General features: G+C 46.5%; 1 protein-coding gene across 1 annotated transcript in view; it reads left to right on the top strand.

Moving 5' to 3' along the window:
- The window catches only part of LOC127633513 (glutamate receptor ionotropic, NMDA 2C-like), a 74,868-nt gene that overhangs the window by 42,670 nt on the left and 15,532 nt on the right, over nucleotides 1-16,666 (top strand). Inside the window, exon 5 of the mRNA XM_052112675.1 lies at nucleotides 14,467-14,678. Within this exon, the coding sequence (XP_051968635.1) occupies nucleotides 14,467-14,678 (212 nt within the window). The remainder of the gene's footprint in view (nucleotides 1-14,466; nucleotides 14,679-16,666) is intronic.

Here is a 16,666-nt window from a genome sequence, read left to right on the forward strand (position 1 = left end):
GTGTAGTAACCCCCAAAAAACTGTCAAATTTAAAAGAGGATAAAGGCCAACGCAGAGCGACAGTGAGAGAGAGAGGAGAGAGAGATGAAAAAAAAAAAAAAAAACCTCTTACTCGCCAGTTCTCCGATACGCCGCAGCTTGTTCCTCGGCCACTCCTCCACCCTCTAATGGGGCTATACCATCTAAAATTGACATTTCCTACTGTTATGCTAAAAGTAGAAAATATAAAATAATAGTTTAAAGACATGTTTTTGTGAAAAATATAATGTGCCTTAGACTTTTGCACAGTATATATATTGTTAGCAATATATAAATACAAATTGTTTGATATAGATAAATATAGACAGCTGCTTCTGCACCATTTAAAAGTTCCAACATTTCAATAACTTTGGCTTTTTAGCTTTTATTGATCACAGATTTCCACAAAAATGCAGCAAGAATCTTTATACACTCCTCCAACAAAGTAAATGTATTACTGTTCACACCAGGCTATGATGCAATTACACTTGGCATCATCCTTTCCTCCTCACATGGCCAGCCCTGCAGCTTTTTGGCCTTTGTGACAGGGGCATGTGTAGGCAACCTGGTAATGTGTGAACACCACCTGACTACAATAAGAGATTAGAGGAAAAACAGATATAAAACTGACATCCAAATTCACACCCTCATCTAGGTGGATTAAAGGATAAGGATATTAGAGGATGTGTGTTGTCATCTAAGGCCACAATAAAAACTTGCTTGTCTGATCATTGGTGGTATAATCTTCAACACTGAGTAAATGCACTCAGATTCTCCGTTCCATTAATAAGTCGATGACAAGTAGATTTAAAGGTGTAGTGTGTAATTTACTACATTCTTGTATTCCAGTTTATGGTTATATATAGAGGCACCTTTAAGTTAGCCATTCAGGTTGATTCCCCCAAATGATGTGAACACCATAGCTCTGTTGTTCTTTCATTGCTCTGTTTTAGCATCCTGACTAGCTTGACCAGGAACATTGTTTTTTCAAACATTGTGTTTGGGACGGGACTTTTTGTTTGCCCAACCAATGGAAGACAAGGGAAACCTGTTTGAAAGCAGTCATTCTTTTTGCATTTACGTGCAGTACCGCTAGTTGTGCGAAAATTACATACTTCACCTTTCGACCTGAACTGCCATTTGCAACACATTTTATTTCTAGAATGTGTCATATTTCTGAGTGAAAAGATATTCAATGAAAAAACAATGGATGGGACTTTACATTGCATACCACCATGGAACCAGTCCTGAATGGGAGTTTGTCAAAACAATGCCTAAATAGCTATTGGTCTATTGGTTAACATTATCCCATAGCCCATTATCCCAAGTGACATCAGCGGAAAAGTAAAGTCATTTCAGAGAAAGAAGAATATTCTTTTATTTTTAGAGTAACGTGCACTGATGAATCATTCACACCCGGAATTTAGATTAGCATTTAGACTGGCCTTGTCAAATTTAAATGAGAACAAGCTTCAATCCAACCAAATAATGGAGTTTAAAAAGTTATGATAGTTTTGAAAGATTACATTTTTTATTCAGGCTTTAGTTTTAACTCCAGCCTGTGGCCTTCACAGCTTGCCTGACCACCCACTGTGTGACATAACAGTTTATCTATATCTGGTCAATTTGCTCTGTAGACCTCCTCATGCTCCCATTGACACTCTTTGCACTGCCTCACTTTCTCATACTGTGCACGTGCTGCTCATATTGTGTGCTGAAGTCATTAACGAGATGAATCATTGCTTCCCTATTTTAAAGTACAGGCCTGACAGCACAGAGACTGTTTTTCTCTGTTGGTACCATGGTTGTTTTTCAAAGACAGATAAAGCCCAAATGACGCAGATCAACATAGAAAAAACCCTGCATTTGTAAGTGTCCTTATGTTACTGTGACGATCATGTTTTTAAAAAACAGATATTAACATTTTCTGAAGGAAATGTGTGTGGTACTTGCCCATGCAAATCTTGCCACCATAATACTGTGGTGTTGTGGGTGGTTGGCAGGGCAGTGCTATGTGGTTGCTATGGTGCTCTATGTGCATTGCTATGTGGTTCTGGGTTGGTACTTACTGGCTCAAGTCAGAAGAGCCATTATGACATTCTGGTCAAGTCAATGGGATGTTTTTTTTTTTTTTGTCAATTTTATTGTTCACCAGTTGAACATTGTAAGTAATCATTTAGAACGTCAAGGTTACGTAGTAACCGCCGTTCCCTGGTGGAGGGAACAAGACGTTGTGTTGAAGAAGCGACACTAGGGGTCTCTCTTGAGCGCAGAATATGCCTCTGATCTATGAAAAAAGGCCAATGGAATTAGGCAGACAGTATTTGCATACCCCGCCCCGGACATATGGGTATAAAAGTGGGCAAATACGTCGAGTTCATTCAGGAATTTTCTGAGGAGCCGGAATGGTCCGGACACTACAGTGGCTCGGCTCAGCGACGTGGCCGGGAGGACACAACGTCTCTTCCCTCCATCAGGGAACGGAGGTTACATATGTAACCTAGACGTTCCCCATCTGTCGCTATCTCGACGATGTGTCGAAGAAGCGACACTAGGGGTCCAATTCAAATCACGCCATGCGCTGAGCCGTGTACGTGTACTGCTGACACAAGAGCGGGCAGGTATATTTACGTGCAAAGGTGACCAGATGTGTCAGGCTGCACGTACCCTTCCCCAATGCCCCATAAAAGACGTCGGAGCCCTTTTGGTAACCCTAAGCAGAGGAACAAGGCGACGCATGCCCATCTGGGAACGGGCCGAGCCTAGCCGGGCCTCTTATCTTTCTATGTTTCTCGCATTGAGCAAAGCGGCTGGGGCCCTTACACGCATGGTGGGAAGGGGGTCTTATCCAGTTTCCTATTCTTTTAGGGGGAAAAGACCCTGCGGAGACCACACCTGCCCTTCATCGGGGAGGTAAGTGGCGAGATACATCACATGGGCCCCTCAGGTCCCATGTGTAAAAAATGGCGTGGTGGTAGATCCAGCCTCAAGGACGGGGGAGTTGCTACAGCACGGCAACCAGAGGGCAGCTGGCACTGCCTAAGGGAGATGTGGGTCCACTCGCAAGGGGACAGTACTGTGGAAAAAACACACAGGAGGAGTCCACGCAGGAGTACGGCCCTGTGGAGCACCTATACCAGTATAGGAAGATTCAGTACCTGTAGAGGATTGGGTCAATTGTGGACCCATAGGGCTAGGGAGGAATCGTCTAGGGATCCGAATATATGGAATCTCCTGGGAGAGAAAGCACATAATTTTACCTCTACCGAGGGAAAGGGCGCTAGGTGCAAGCGATCCACCCGGTCAGTTTGTCAGCATGTTACCGAGTTGTACCGGCTCGGACCTGAGAAGACACAGGACTATATTGACTCAACCCTGAGATTGTAAAATCTCACAAAGGTATTAGGTGTTGCCCAACCCGCTGCTCTACAGTGCCCACAAGGACTCAACACTCCTTGTTGAGTGAGCTCGGACCCGCGGGGGGGTGGGCAAGGCCTGGGGCAAGGCCTGGGTGTGGTAGGCATCCACCACCCAGTGGGAGAGCCTCTGTTTGGAGACAGCGTTCCCTTTCCGTTGTCCACCAAAGCAGACAAATGGCTGCTCAGAACATCTGAAGCTCTGCGTGTGATCCAAGTAGGTAAATCGCATTGCGTAACCGAGTCGGATGGTCCGGGCCAGCCAGCGTGATGCGTTGTGAAGTGAGAGCCACGCATCCAAGCTTCGTGCTAGGGGTACCAAGGGGACGATTATTTTTGATGTACCTGGCAGGGCGGAGCAGCGGGCGGGCAGGTAGTATGCGTCGGGAGGCGCAGACATGTCCCGAGGCTCTGGTGCTGAGAAAAGACTCAAAGCACTTACCGTGCTCCGCACTCCTGGCAGGGGGTGGCTCGTGATTGAGGAGGAGGTCCTGTAGCGGTGTCCTCTGGACTCATCCGAGCCAGCCGGCCAGGGAACAGTCGTGGGGCTGAGGGCGGAGGGTCCGCATCCAGCATGCCAGGACTGTTGAGGTGTGGCGGCAGGGTGCCGTGAGAAAGGCATTTGTGGACCCGGTGGCCCAGAGACAAAGGAAATAGCTCTTTTATTGAGAATGGGGCAAATTAAATCAATTCAACAAAGGATTCTCCTCCTGGCCCTCCACCGGGGGACAGAGCAGTCTACTTACCTGCTCCGGAGCTAACGTCTTGGTCCCTGGGTCGATCACCTCAGGAGCGCCTGGGAGCCTTACGGGTCCTCAAGGGGGTCCGTGAGGCAGGGGGCATCGACTTCTGGCTGAGAGCTGGGCCCAGGTTGAGGAGGAGCAGTTTGGCATTTCCTCGCTGCAGGAGGATGCCCTCGGTGAGCAGACGGGGCATGGCCCACAGCGGCAGGCTTGCGGCGGGGCAGGATATGTGAAATAGCCTCTGTCTGTTTCCTCACCGCGGAGAACTGCTGGGTGAAGTCCTCGATGGTGTCGCCGAAGAGGCCAAACTGGGAGACAGGGGCATTGAGGAAGCGCACTTTGTCGGCCTCACGCATTTCAACCAAGTTCAGCCACAGATGACGTGCCTTGGCCTGGTGGACTTGCATGAGGGCCATGGCATGCAGGGTGGAAGCACCATGTCTGGCGGCACTGTAGGCTTTGGCCGTCAGTGACGATGTTGTCCTACAGGCCTTGGAGGGGAGTACAGGGTGACCCCGCTAGGTGGTAGGGTTTTCAGGGCATAGGTGAAGCGCAACAGCCCTATCCACCTGAGGAATCACCGTGTACCAGTGGGCCGCTCCGCCGTCGAGGGTAGTGAGAGCGGATGAGCGAAAGGCTTGTGACGTGTGGAGAGCGGTGCCCTCCATGCAGATGTCAGCTCATCATGCACCTGCGAGAAAATCGGGACTGAGAGGGGCACGGCTGTGAGCAGCGCGGAGCCCCCAGGAACCAGTCATCCAACCGCTATGGCTGTGGGTAGGATTCCTGTTCAGCTCCACGCTGGAAGCTGCCCGGGCAAGCATATCAGACATCTGCACGTCGGCCTCAGCCTGGGCATGAAGGCCCGAAGGCGGCAGCCCAGGGGAGTTCTCAGCATCAGATGCCGCGCTCTCCGATGCAGCGGCAAGCTCATCCCCCTCAAGCTCTAGAGGATAGGCAGACTGGCCGTGAGGCGAGCCGCATTTGCCTCGAGCACGGAACGGGAGTCAACGAGCGTGCCGGGGGGCGGGTGGTCCGAGAGGGCGTACCTGGCAGAGCTGCACCCACTGCCATCCCCAGATTGCCTCCATTGCCATCGCACTGTCCTCAATCCCGTGGGAAGAAGGAGCAATGCAGGGGGGGCGGCTGGATTGGCGTGCTTTGGTTGAAAGCAAGCCGCGACCGCAATGTTGCCATGGTCATGCTCTCGCAGTGAGAACATGAACCATCCACAAACGCTGCCTCGGTGTGATTGCAACCCAGACACACAAGACAACGCCTGTGGCCATCTGAAGCGGAGAGCACTCTACCGCATCCAGGAACTACGCAGGGGCGGAAGGGCATCTTTATAAAGACGCGTCCTGAAAAGGACGGTCAACGCCAGCTGCGTATTTGTCTTTTAGAGGAAATAACTCTTTTAGAGAAAATCACTCTTTATATCTCTTTTAGTTTCTTGCGCTGTCGAAGCGCCCAGGGGCGAACTGCACTGCCGTGCAGAGAAGGAGAAAGCCGCTGTAATGCGCCGTTGAATCAAACAGGCAAGAGTCAGAGGAAAACAGGAACAGGTGTGTAACTCGCAGCTGACTGCAACACGACCATCGACTCCGAAGAAGATTTCTGAATGGACTCGACGTATTTGCCCGCTTTTATATCCGTATGTCCAGGGCGGGGTATGCAACTACTGTCTGCCTAATTCCCATTGGCCTTTTTCATAGATCAGAGGCATATTCAGCATTCAAAAGAGACCCCTAGTGTCGCTTCTTCGACACAACGTCGAGAGAGGGACAGACGGGGAACAGTAATTTTACACCCCTCTTTAACAAGCTTAATGATTTGAGGTATTATGCATGTTTGGGACACAAATGGTGCAGTTTATGCAGTAGCTTTCAAAGGGATAGCTTACCCCAACATTTTTATTCTATCTTCATTAATTCACCGTCATGTTGTTCAAAACCCATATGACTTTCTTTCTTCTGTGGAACACAATTGGAGATGTTTGGTGGAACAACAGCTGTAGTCAGTTTTACATACTGTACTGTATCTTAAGACACAGGTTTGAAAAGACACAAGGACAGATCAATTAGAATAAGATTACAAATTTTTGTTGAACTATCTCTCTATTACTTAAGTTTATGAGTTTCTTGAAGTCCCTTATAACAAGTGAATCTTAGCAAGCACCACTAATAAACTGAGCTTTAAAGCTTAATCCACAATATGCCATTGCATTTTAAGAAGTACATGAAGATTTAGATGAATATAGTGCTTGGATAGAAATTGGCTTTTGGAAATCTATGTTAGTAGTATTGGTCTTTTAGACATAACACCACAGCTGCAAAATGAAACAGGCTATTCCAAATAACAGAATGAAATTTGGTTTGCTCTTCAGAACAAGAATCGAATACCCTGCTATTACAGCCATTATATTCTACCAAATTACTGTACCACTTACTTTCGCTATACAGCTATTTCAGTCTGTGGTCTGAAAGTGCTCACTAAAACTAGCACAGACAAATATAACTGCTTGGCTTTGTCTGGAGTCATTCTTTACACATAATTAACTATTATATGGTTAAATCATATCGGTCAAATTTTATTTAGTTGCTACTTTACAGATGCACAAATAAAATGTTGGTCACTGAATGTCTTTAGACTTCTCTTGATCATTGTTAATCATCAGATGAGATAAAAATGTGATGCCACAAAGCGGTCACGTTACCCACACCTGGGAGCCTGGAGATTGAATCTATTTGTTCTGCTGAAGTTTATGAATGATCCTTCGATATATCCCTATTGCCAAGGCTTATCACGCTCCCTTTCCCTCACAGCTAATACCATAACCAAAAATGGATTACAATTCCCAATCCGAAAAGCCTCCCCTGCATTTGGGCAAGGCTGTATAACAGCTGCTGCACAATTAGCACACTTTCTTGAGCTTTCCTGTCTTTTGTCTTAAAAATAAATGGAACAAATGTACTCTATTTTGCTCTTTTAAACTTCTCAAGTAATATTGTTGGTGAAACATGTTGGTCATTAGTCAGAACTACACATGCACTGCATTGGTAAATACTGCAGTTTTAGTCTTGTTTAAAGCATAACTCCTTTAAAATTGTTACATTTCTCTGACATTTAGAATTAATATCTTGCTTCTTAAGTAAATGTATTGTAAGAATATTTAGGTATTTTTGAGGAAAATAATAATGTAATTATTTTTGCAATGAAATGTAGTACACACGTGAAGTACATGCTACATGTCACGATTGCAGGAAGGCAGACAATGAATGAGGATCTACGTGCAGGGTTTATTTAAACAGGAGTGGAAATAAACAGACTGATACCAAGAAACAACCACGATGGGTAAAATGAAACTAAAATACGAAACACTGGGACACAGGAATACACGGCTGGAATAAACACAGGGATACACGGCTGGAACGGACACGGAGAGAACAGGGACATCACAACAGTGGAAACAACGAACGACCAGGAAATGCAGGAACGGGCAGGGTTATATACACACACAAGGCAGGATAATTACAAACAAGACACAGGTGAGAACAATGACAGTGATTACAGTGACATGTGGAATGCGTGGCGGACAACAGGGAATGGTAACAGAATCCCCCCTCAAAGGATCGAATTCCAGACGATCCTAAAACAAAAACACACAAAAACAGAATCGTCCAGGAGATGGAGGGGGGCTAGCAGATCAAAAGAGGGCAACAAGGGGCAGACAGGCAGTCCAAGGGAGCACAAGGGGCAGACAGACAGTCCAAGGGGCACAAGGGGCAGACAGACAGTCCAGGGGGGCACAGAGGGCAGGCGAGCAGTCCAGGGGGACACAAGGGGCAGACAGACAGTCCAAGGGGAACACCAGACGGGGACTGGGTCAGGTGGCCTGGGAAGAGGCCACAGGACAGGGACCGGGTCAGGAGGCCTGGGAGGAGGCCACTGGACAGGGACCGGGTCAGGAGGCCCGGGAAGAGGCCACAGGGCAAGGACAGGTTTAGGAGGTCTGGGAGATGGCCGCAGAACAGGGGCCGGTTCACAAGGCCTGGGAGGAAGAGTGGCCACTAGGGGAGCTGGCGGAGCCAAGGAGGACTTCTGAGACAGAGCAGTCGAAGACTTGGATGGTGGCGCCGAAGGAGGCGCAGGCAAGGCCGCAGGAGACCCTGGGGGCGGAGCTGCAAGGGGCTCTGGAGACAAAGCTGAGGGAGGCTCTGGGGCCTCAGGAGGAGGAGCTGAGGGAACCTCAGGAGGCAGAGCCGTGGGAGGTTCAGGAGGCAGAGCCGTGGGAGGCTCAGGAGGCAGAGCCGAGGGAGGTGGCGCCGTAGGAGGCTCTAGAGGCGAAGCTCTGGAAGGCTCTGGAGGCAGAGCTGAGGGAGGTGGCGCCGCAGGAGGCTCCAGAGGCGGAGGCCTGGAAGGCTCTGGAGGTGAAGCCGAGGGAGGCTCAGGAGGTGGAGCCGAGGAAGGTGGCACCGTAGGGGCCTTTAGGGGCAGAGCCGTAGGAGGTTCGGGAGGCGGAGCCGTAAGAGGCCCTGGAGGTGGAGCCGAGGAAGGTGGCGCCATAGGGGCCTTTAGGGGCGGAGCCGTAGGAGGCTCGGGAGGCGGAGCCGTAGGAGGCTCGGGAGGCTCTGGGAGTAGAGCCGTAGGAGGCTCGGGAGGCGGAGCTTTAGAAGGCTCTGGAGTCTCTGGTTGCAGAGCCGTAGGAGGCTCTGGGGGCGGAGCCGAAGGAGGCTCGGGAGGCGAGCCGTAGGGGGCTCAGAAGGCTCTGGGAGTAGAGCCGTAGGAGGCTCTGGAGGCGGAGCCGGAGGAGGCTCGGGGAGAAGAGCCATAGGAGGCTCAGGAGGCGGAGCCGTAGGAGACTCAGGAGTCTCTGGGAGCCGAGCTGTAGGAGGCTCTGGAGGCGGAGCCGTGAAAGGCTCGAGGGGCTTGATGGATGGAGCCCTAGGAGGCTCGAGAGGCGGAGCCCTGGAAGACTCAAGAGACTTGAGGGGTGGAGCCCAGGGAGGCTCGAGAGGCTTGAGGGGCAGAGCCCTAGGAGGCTCGAGAGGCTTGAGGGGTGGAGCCGTGGAAGACTCGAGAGGCTTGAGGGATGGAGCCCTAGGAGGCTCGAGAGGCGTTGGCGCTTGGACGGGCACGACCACTGGCGCTGGCTTTTGGACGGTCACAGCTACTGGCGCTGGCTCAGGGACGGTCGAGGCTACAGGCGCTGGCTCAGGGATGGTCGAGGCTACAGGCGCTGGCTCAGGGACGGTCGAGGCTACAGGCGCTGGCTCAGGGACGGTCATGGCTGCCGGCACTGGCTCTTGGACGGTCATGGCTGCCGGCACTGGCTCTTGGATGGTCATGGCTGCCGGCACTGGCTCTTGGACGGTCGAGGCTTCAGGCGCTGGCTCTAGGATGGTCATGGCTTCAGGCGCTGGCTCTAGGACGGTCATGGCTTCAGGCGCTGGCTCTAGGACGGTCATGGCTTCAGGCTCGGCTCTAGCGTGCTGTGCGTGGCTCTGGCTCGGCTCACGGTGATGTCGTGGCTCTGGCTCGCTCACGGTGATGTGCGTGGGCTCTGGCTCGCTCACGGTGATGTGCGTGGGCTCTGGCTCGCTCACGGTGATGTGCGTGGGCTCTGGCTCGCTCACGGTGATGTGCGGGGGCTCTGGCTCGCTCACGGTGATGTGCGGGGGCTCTGGCTCGCTCACGGTGATGTGCGGGGGCTCTGGCTCGCTCACCGTGGAAGGCGTGGGCGCTGGCTCGCTCACAGTGATCTGCGTGGGTACTGGTTCGCTCACTGTGATAGGTGTAAGCCGGGAGGCGAAAGCCTGTCTTCTCCTCCTCCTCCGGGCAGACGAAGTTGGCAGCGCTGGCTCGTTGATCTGGGTATTCATGGGCTCAGGCTCGAGAGCCGGAATCTCGAGGGGTGGTTCGTCGGCTGCGAGTTTCTTCAGGGTGAGGCTCACGTACTCCCTCCACGTGTGCTCTCCGAATTCTGGCGCTTCCCGCAACTGGGCTGATGATAACACGCCCCGGTAGATGAGCTTGAGAGAAGCGTCGTCGAACCCGGTGTGGATGGCGACCGTGGAGAAGAGCCGTGAGCACTCGCGAACAGGAAGATTTGCCTGGGCCAGTGTGGTGAAAACCGCTGCTAGATCCATTATTGGTCGTTCGTTCTGTCACGATTGCAGGAAGGCAGACAATCAATGAGGATCTACGTGCAGGGTTTATTTAAACAGGAGTAGAAATAAACAGACTGATACCAAGAAACAACCACGATGGGTAAAACGAAACTAAAACACGAATCACTGGGACACAGGAATACATGGCTGGAATAAACACAGGGATACACGGCTGGAACGGACACGGAGAGAACAGGGACATCACAACAGTGGAAACAACAACGACCAGGAAATGCAGGAACGGGCAGGGTTATATACACACACAAGGCAGGATAATTACAAACAAGACACAGGTGAGAACAATGACAGTGATTACAGTGACATGTGGAATGCGGGGCGGACAACAGGGAATGGTAACACTACATAAGTAATTTTCTCAATTAGTATTTTTGTCTTTTTTTTCTAGAAAAAAAAAAAGAAATCTAAACATCTTTAAAATGAGAAAGGATTACCGAAGAAGCAAGTTTATTAAGTAAGATAAGGCTTATTTTTTGAGATCCAAAACTATTAATTCAAGGTATATTTTGAAAATCTTAATATCTTTTGCAATTTTGCTTCTCAAGTAAATTTACTTTCGATTTTGAGGATGTTTAAATATTTTTATTTGGAAAACAAGACAAAACACTGATTCAGAAAAAACAAAATTGCAGTGGCTCTGTTCAACATACTCTCACTGCAAAATCGTAATGATTAGTACAACTTTTCTAAATTTGGCTAATTTGTATAATATCGTGCCACTGCGCTCGTTTGATTTTCTACGACTTTCACCAAAGCCAATGATGTTGCTGGGCATCGTTTCCATCTAAACTGTGACAATTACTTATTTCTGTCACACACAACAGCTTCCTATCATGTTTACACACTCTAATGATCGGTTAGGTTTAGATAAGGGGTTTGGGTAAGGGCATAATATTAAAAATCATGTCCTTAAAGCCTCGTGCGCGGAACTCGCACTTACTTCCACATTAGACATACGGGCATTTGCACGTAATGAAATCGTACAAATTTATACAAACGAAATCATACAAAATCATACGAAATAGCCAACTCATAAAATATGTAAGAATTTTCATGAGAAATCGGGTTGGCTCTATTACAAAACCAGCAGCAAGGGTCATGCACTCAAGAAGCAGCCGGGTAATAACAACCCCAGCTAATGGACTGCACAGACCACTTAGCTGTTAATAGAAGGGGGAGTATGTGTTCTTCTCTATTGTACCTTTAAAACAGCGTCACACCAAAACAACTCTGGGACAGGGAACAGGTTTGTACTCCAGTCCCTATGGTATTTAGGTGTGACGCATGGATTCTTGGGAAAGTTTAGTGGAAGCAGAGCTGAAACCAGCTCTCCGTAGTCTCTTAAGCTGAGCTGGAGCAGTGGGTTGAGCTGCCTCTAGATAATAAAGATTGTTTTCACAGTCTACAAACAGCTCTGTAAAGATTTCCCATGAGCCTTTGAGCCCTGGGAGATTTATGGCTTTACTGAAGAAGTATAAATTCTAACCATTATTACAAATAAATTCCAAGTTCAGGAAAAACCTAAAAAATAAGAGCAATAAAGGAGAATAACATAAAAATGCTTTGGGATATTTGATTAGGCATCATACTGATGGTAGGGCATAAGAATAATGCATTGGATTGAATAGCACATGATAAATGCAACATATCCTTGAGGAAGACACTACGAATTGCACTTTGGAACATTTTCTTTTAAAATGTATGTAATTTGCTTCCATGTATTTGTGAGTGTGTGGGTATATGTATCCACATTTATAGCTTGGGGAAATTTGTGCTTAAAAGTGAGCTATATATATATATATATATATATATATATATATATATATATATATATATATATATATATATATACACACACTGGTGGCCTTTCTCATGGAATTATTTACAGATTTTGCTGTTTCGGTAGGAAATTGCCAAAGTGGCATTCAACTGATCACAAAGTAATCAGTCATTTTTGATCAAATCTAGACAGCCCCCATTTCCAGTAGCCATCACTCCAACACCTTATCCTTGAGCGAATCATGCTAAATTGCTAATTTGGTACTAGAAAATCACTTGCCATTATATCAAACACAGCTGAAAGCTACTTGATTAGTTAAATGAAGCTTAACATTGTGTTTGTGTTTGTGTTTGTTTTGAGTTGCCACAGTAAGTAATAGACTGGCATGTAATTCAATGAGAATTGGCGAACAGAATTTGCATGCCCCTCCCCTGGACTTACGGATATAAAAGGAGGGAAGCATGCACCTGTTCAGAGAGGTTTTGAGCTGAGGAGCCGAGAGTAATGTCCAGGCAATTTCAGCGGCTTAGTACAGTGTTATGGCAAGAGGGACATAACGTCTCATCTCCTCCATCAAGGAACAGAGGTTACGAAAGTAACCGAGACGTTCCCCTTCTGTCACTCACTCATTGTGTCGATGTAGTGACTTGTGGACTTGACTGGGGGAGTAGAGCGCACGTCTTCACCTTAGGGGAGGGGAAAGGTGCTATGCACAAGAGATACACCCGGCCAGCTATACCGTATTACAGAATTCTACGTGTTAGGACCTGTCAAAACATGGGACGAGACCAGCACAACCCGGAGATTGTAAAATATCGTGAAGGTATTGGGTGTTGCCAGTACCCATGAGGATGTCACACTCCTTGTTGAATGTGTTCGAACCCGGACGGGGCAGACGAGCATGCTGGGGAACGGGAGGTACGTGGGGATTTACCCAATAAAACTGCGCCCGCTGAACTCCCGAAATCACCTCCAGCACCAGCCGCGCTGGCCCTATACCCATGGGTAGAAGGCGTGACGCGGGGGAAGCTAGAGTGGCTTTTCCCCGGAAGAAGGAAAGCCACGACCACAACATTGCCAAGGTTATGTTCTTGCAGTGAGAACATGAACCATCCACAAATATTGCCTCATTGTGTTCTCTGCACAGACACGTGAGGCAGTGCCCGTGACCATCTGAAGTGTGAAATGACCACATCCAGGAATAACACAAGGACCGAAGGGCATCTTGAAAAACATGCATCTTTAAAAAGATGTTCAACGTCCAAGTGTTGTACTCTCTCAGAGAAATATACTATTTTAACTTGTATATACTTTTTAGATAGGCTGTCGAAGCACCCAGGGGCATAGTCTGCATTGGGGTGCCAGCACCAGCCACACTGTTAATGCCTGATTTTCTGTAAAGCTGCGTTGAAACGATGTGTGTCGTGAGAGGCGCTATACAAATAAAATTGACTTGACTTGCAGAGAAGAGAAAAGCCACTGATTTGCGCTGTATCTCCAACAGCATACGCTCTTGTAGAGGTGAGTGGAACAGCAGTGGATTTATTCAGCTCGCTGATCCACAACCGCTCAGCTCCGAAGAAAAATTCTGTCTGAAAGGACGCACGCTTCCCTCCTTTTATACACTTATGTCTGGGGGAGGGGCATGCAAATTCTGTTTGTCAATTCTCATTGGCCTTTTCTAAAAGATAGAGGTAACCGAGGCTCTCAAGAGAGACCCCTAGTGTCACTACATCGACACAACGTCGAGTGAGTGACAGAAGGGGAACTGAAGATTTCATACAACGGTGAACACTGCAGTCTTCAAAGACAAAGGACAACTGGCTCTAACAAGGACAGAAAGAGATGTGGCAGGCCAGATGTACAACTAAACAAGAGGATAAGAACATCAGAGTCTCTAGTTTGAGAAATAGATGCCTCACATGTCCTCAGCTGACAGCTTCATTGAATTCTACCTGCTCAACACCAGTTTCATGTACAACAATAAAGAGAAGACTCAGGGGTGCAGGCCTTATGGGAAGAATTGCAAAGAAAAAGCCACTTTTGAAACAGAAAAACAAAAAGAAAAGGTTAGAGTGGGCAAAGAAACACAGACATTGGACAACAGATAATTGGAAAAGAGTGTTATGGATCTTAACCCCATTGAGCTTTTGTGGGATCAGCTAGACTGTAAGGTGCATGAGAAGTGCCTGACAAGATTCAAATTATATTATAGAATTATAATTTTTATTTTTTTAAGCATTAATCTGTTTGCAAGTTGAAATCCTAAGGTATAATTTTCAAACTAAAACCTCCCTAAATTATGCTCAAACCCTCCACAGGTTGGCAACTATGAGGGAGGGATTCTGCAGATGCGTTACCCTGTATGGCCTCGTTACGGCAGCTTCCTGGAGCCTGTGTCTGACAACCGACACCTGACTGTGGCCACGCTGGAGGAGAGGCCCTTTGTCATTGTGGAGAGTGTTGATCCTGCCACGGGCACTTGTGTGCGTAACACTGTGCCCTGTCGTCGCCAGTCCAACCGAACTGAGAGGTGAGTTCTCAAACATCTTTTCTCATGTAGACCTGTGAATGTGAATCTTGATAGCATAAAGTTCCAAATTTGTTGCTGTTGTTTACTAAGTTTATCCACAAATAGGTTTGTATATGAGACTTATATCTGCGAAATTCCAGAAAGAGCACAGCCTCTACACTAGCTCATCTTCTCTCTGCTGCACATACATACCTACTAATTGAATTACATTGATCCTAAAAATGAGTCTCTTATTAACGGAGCAATAAAGAGTGTCCAGTATATGGATTATACCAACAACAAGGATAATAGCCAGATGAAGCTGTATATGTAGGCTACATAAACTGTGGAATATGTTGTTAAATGTGGTTTCTCCTGGTAATTCAGACAGTAATATATGCTGAAACAACATTTTCGTTTATGCCTGTGTGTAATTAACAATGTTATTCTGGAGGCACGAGGTGTCAAGCAATTATAAAATGTAAAGCACATTTTGCAGTGAATATTAAATACAAATATTAAAAGAAATGAGAATAAATTAATATAGCCTACAAACTGAAAGCACCGTAAATCTCTTTCAGAAAGTTCAAAGCTTATTTTGTGTTCACATATTTTTGTGGATAACATAATTAATTAGTTAAATTACATGTGCAGAATTAATGAAATGCAGTGGAATAATAAACTGCAAGATTGAGCCTCTCAATATTTCTAGAAATGAAAAGAGAAATATATATATTTTTTTTTTGTAGGAATATTATTTACACTCTATTAAGTATTTATACCTAAATGCAGCATTTAAAACATTTTGGAATAAAGGATTACCCAGATAATTACCTTAATGTGGATATAAATGTCGTCAACTTGCAGTCAAGCTCCACTATAAAATCACTTCTTTGGTCAGGAATTAAACATCGTGCTCAGGTTGGTTTATAAATCCTTATGTGTGAATTGTGTGAAACGTTTGTTATTAATGTGATCAGACATTTCAAGTAGTGGAAAATGTGTATGATATAGTAAATACTCATTACAAGCTTAGATTTCTAAGACATGCACAATTAACAGAGACTGCAAACAGAGTCGAGAATGTGGCCATCTGGTCTGAACATAAAATCACCATGCGCATTTTTATTTATAAAGTTTATCCTGTAGTAATATTGGCTTCCTCGACTCATCAATGCTTTGTAATTTTCTATAGGTTTATATAAAATATATACAAGCTTGTGCTAGTTGGATGATCAGTCTTTCGAATATATTTTCTATTATTCTTATTAATTTGTTATTCATTTTGAAGTCATTATTCGTGCCTTTCCGAATAAGGTATTCAGCTTCGGGCACATACCTACTACTAGTAGGTGAGGATTCATAGTGAAATAACCTAAAATAACCTACAGTTTTCCACAAACAGGAAGAGAGATCACATAATCACTGATTTTTAGGGGGGTAGAGATGAAAGAGGAGTTGGCCATAAATAAAACTGATTTCTAATTCCCACAAATTTTGTGTCCTGCTTAGAAACCATGTAGACTACTTCCTATTTGAGAATAACAGCTTAGAGGAAAAGAGTGTAAAAAAGAAAGAATTTCTCGCCTTGAATTTTAAAGTGCTAAAAAATGGAAATTAAGTACAACTCAAGCACAATGTAGGCTCCCAAAACCGACTACGAAATTCAAGTCTCATCTTCATTCACCAAAGGGCCTTAATGATTTAAAGAGCAACTCATTGGATTGAAGACCTTAGTCTGCCATAAACCTATTATTATCACTATTTTGCTCATTCCAGCAATTAATCCCCCAGCCCCCTCTTGCCTTGAGCATAAACTTGCAAAATCTCCAACCCTTTTATCACAGACCTCAAGCAATTTACTTTCCCCTATCAGTGGAATTCCTCGATGTAAATAAGAAAATAGTGCCATTCCAAAAGTTTAGTCTTGTTCCCTCGGGTAACTGAAAGCATCTTCTGTTAATTCTGTGGCTCTGGAGGTAACACATGGTGAGTGAGGAGAATGGCGT

The sequence above is a fragment of the Xyrauchen texanus genome, chromosome 40, assembly GCF_025860055.1.
Source record: "Xyrauchen texanus isolate HMW12.3.18 chromosome 40, RBS_HiC_50CHRs, whole genome shotgun sequence".
Classification (NCBI taxonomy): domain Eukaryota; kingdom Metazoa; phylum Chordata; class Actinopteri; order Cypriniformes; family Catostomidae; genus Xyrauchen; species Xyrauchen texanus.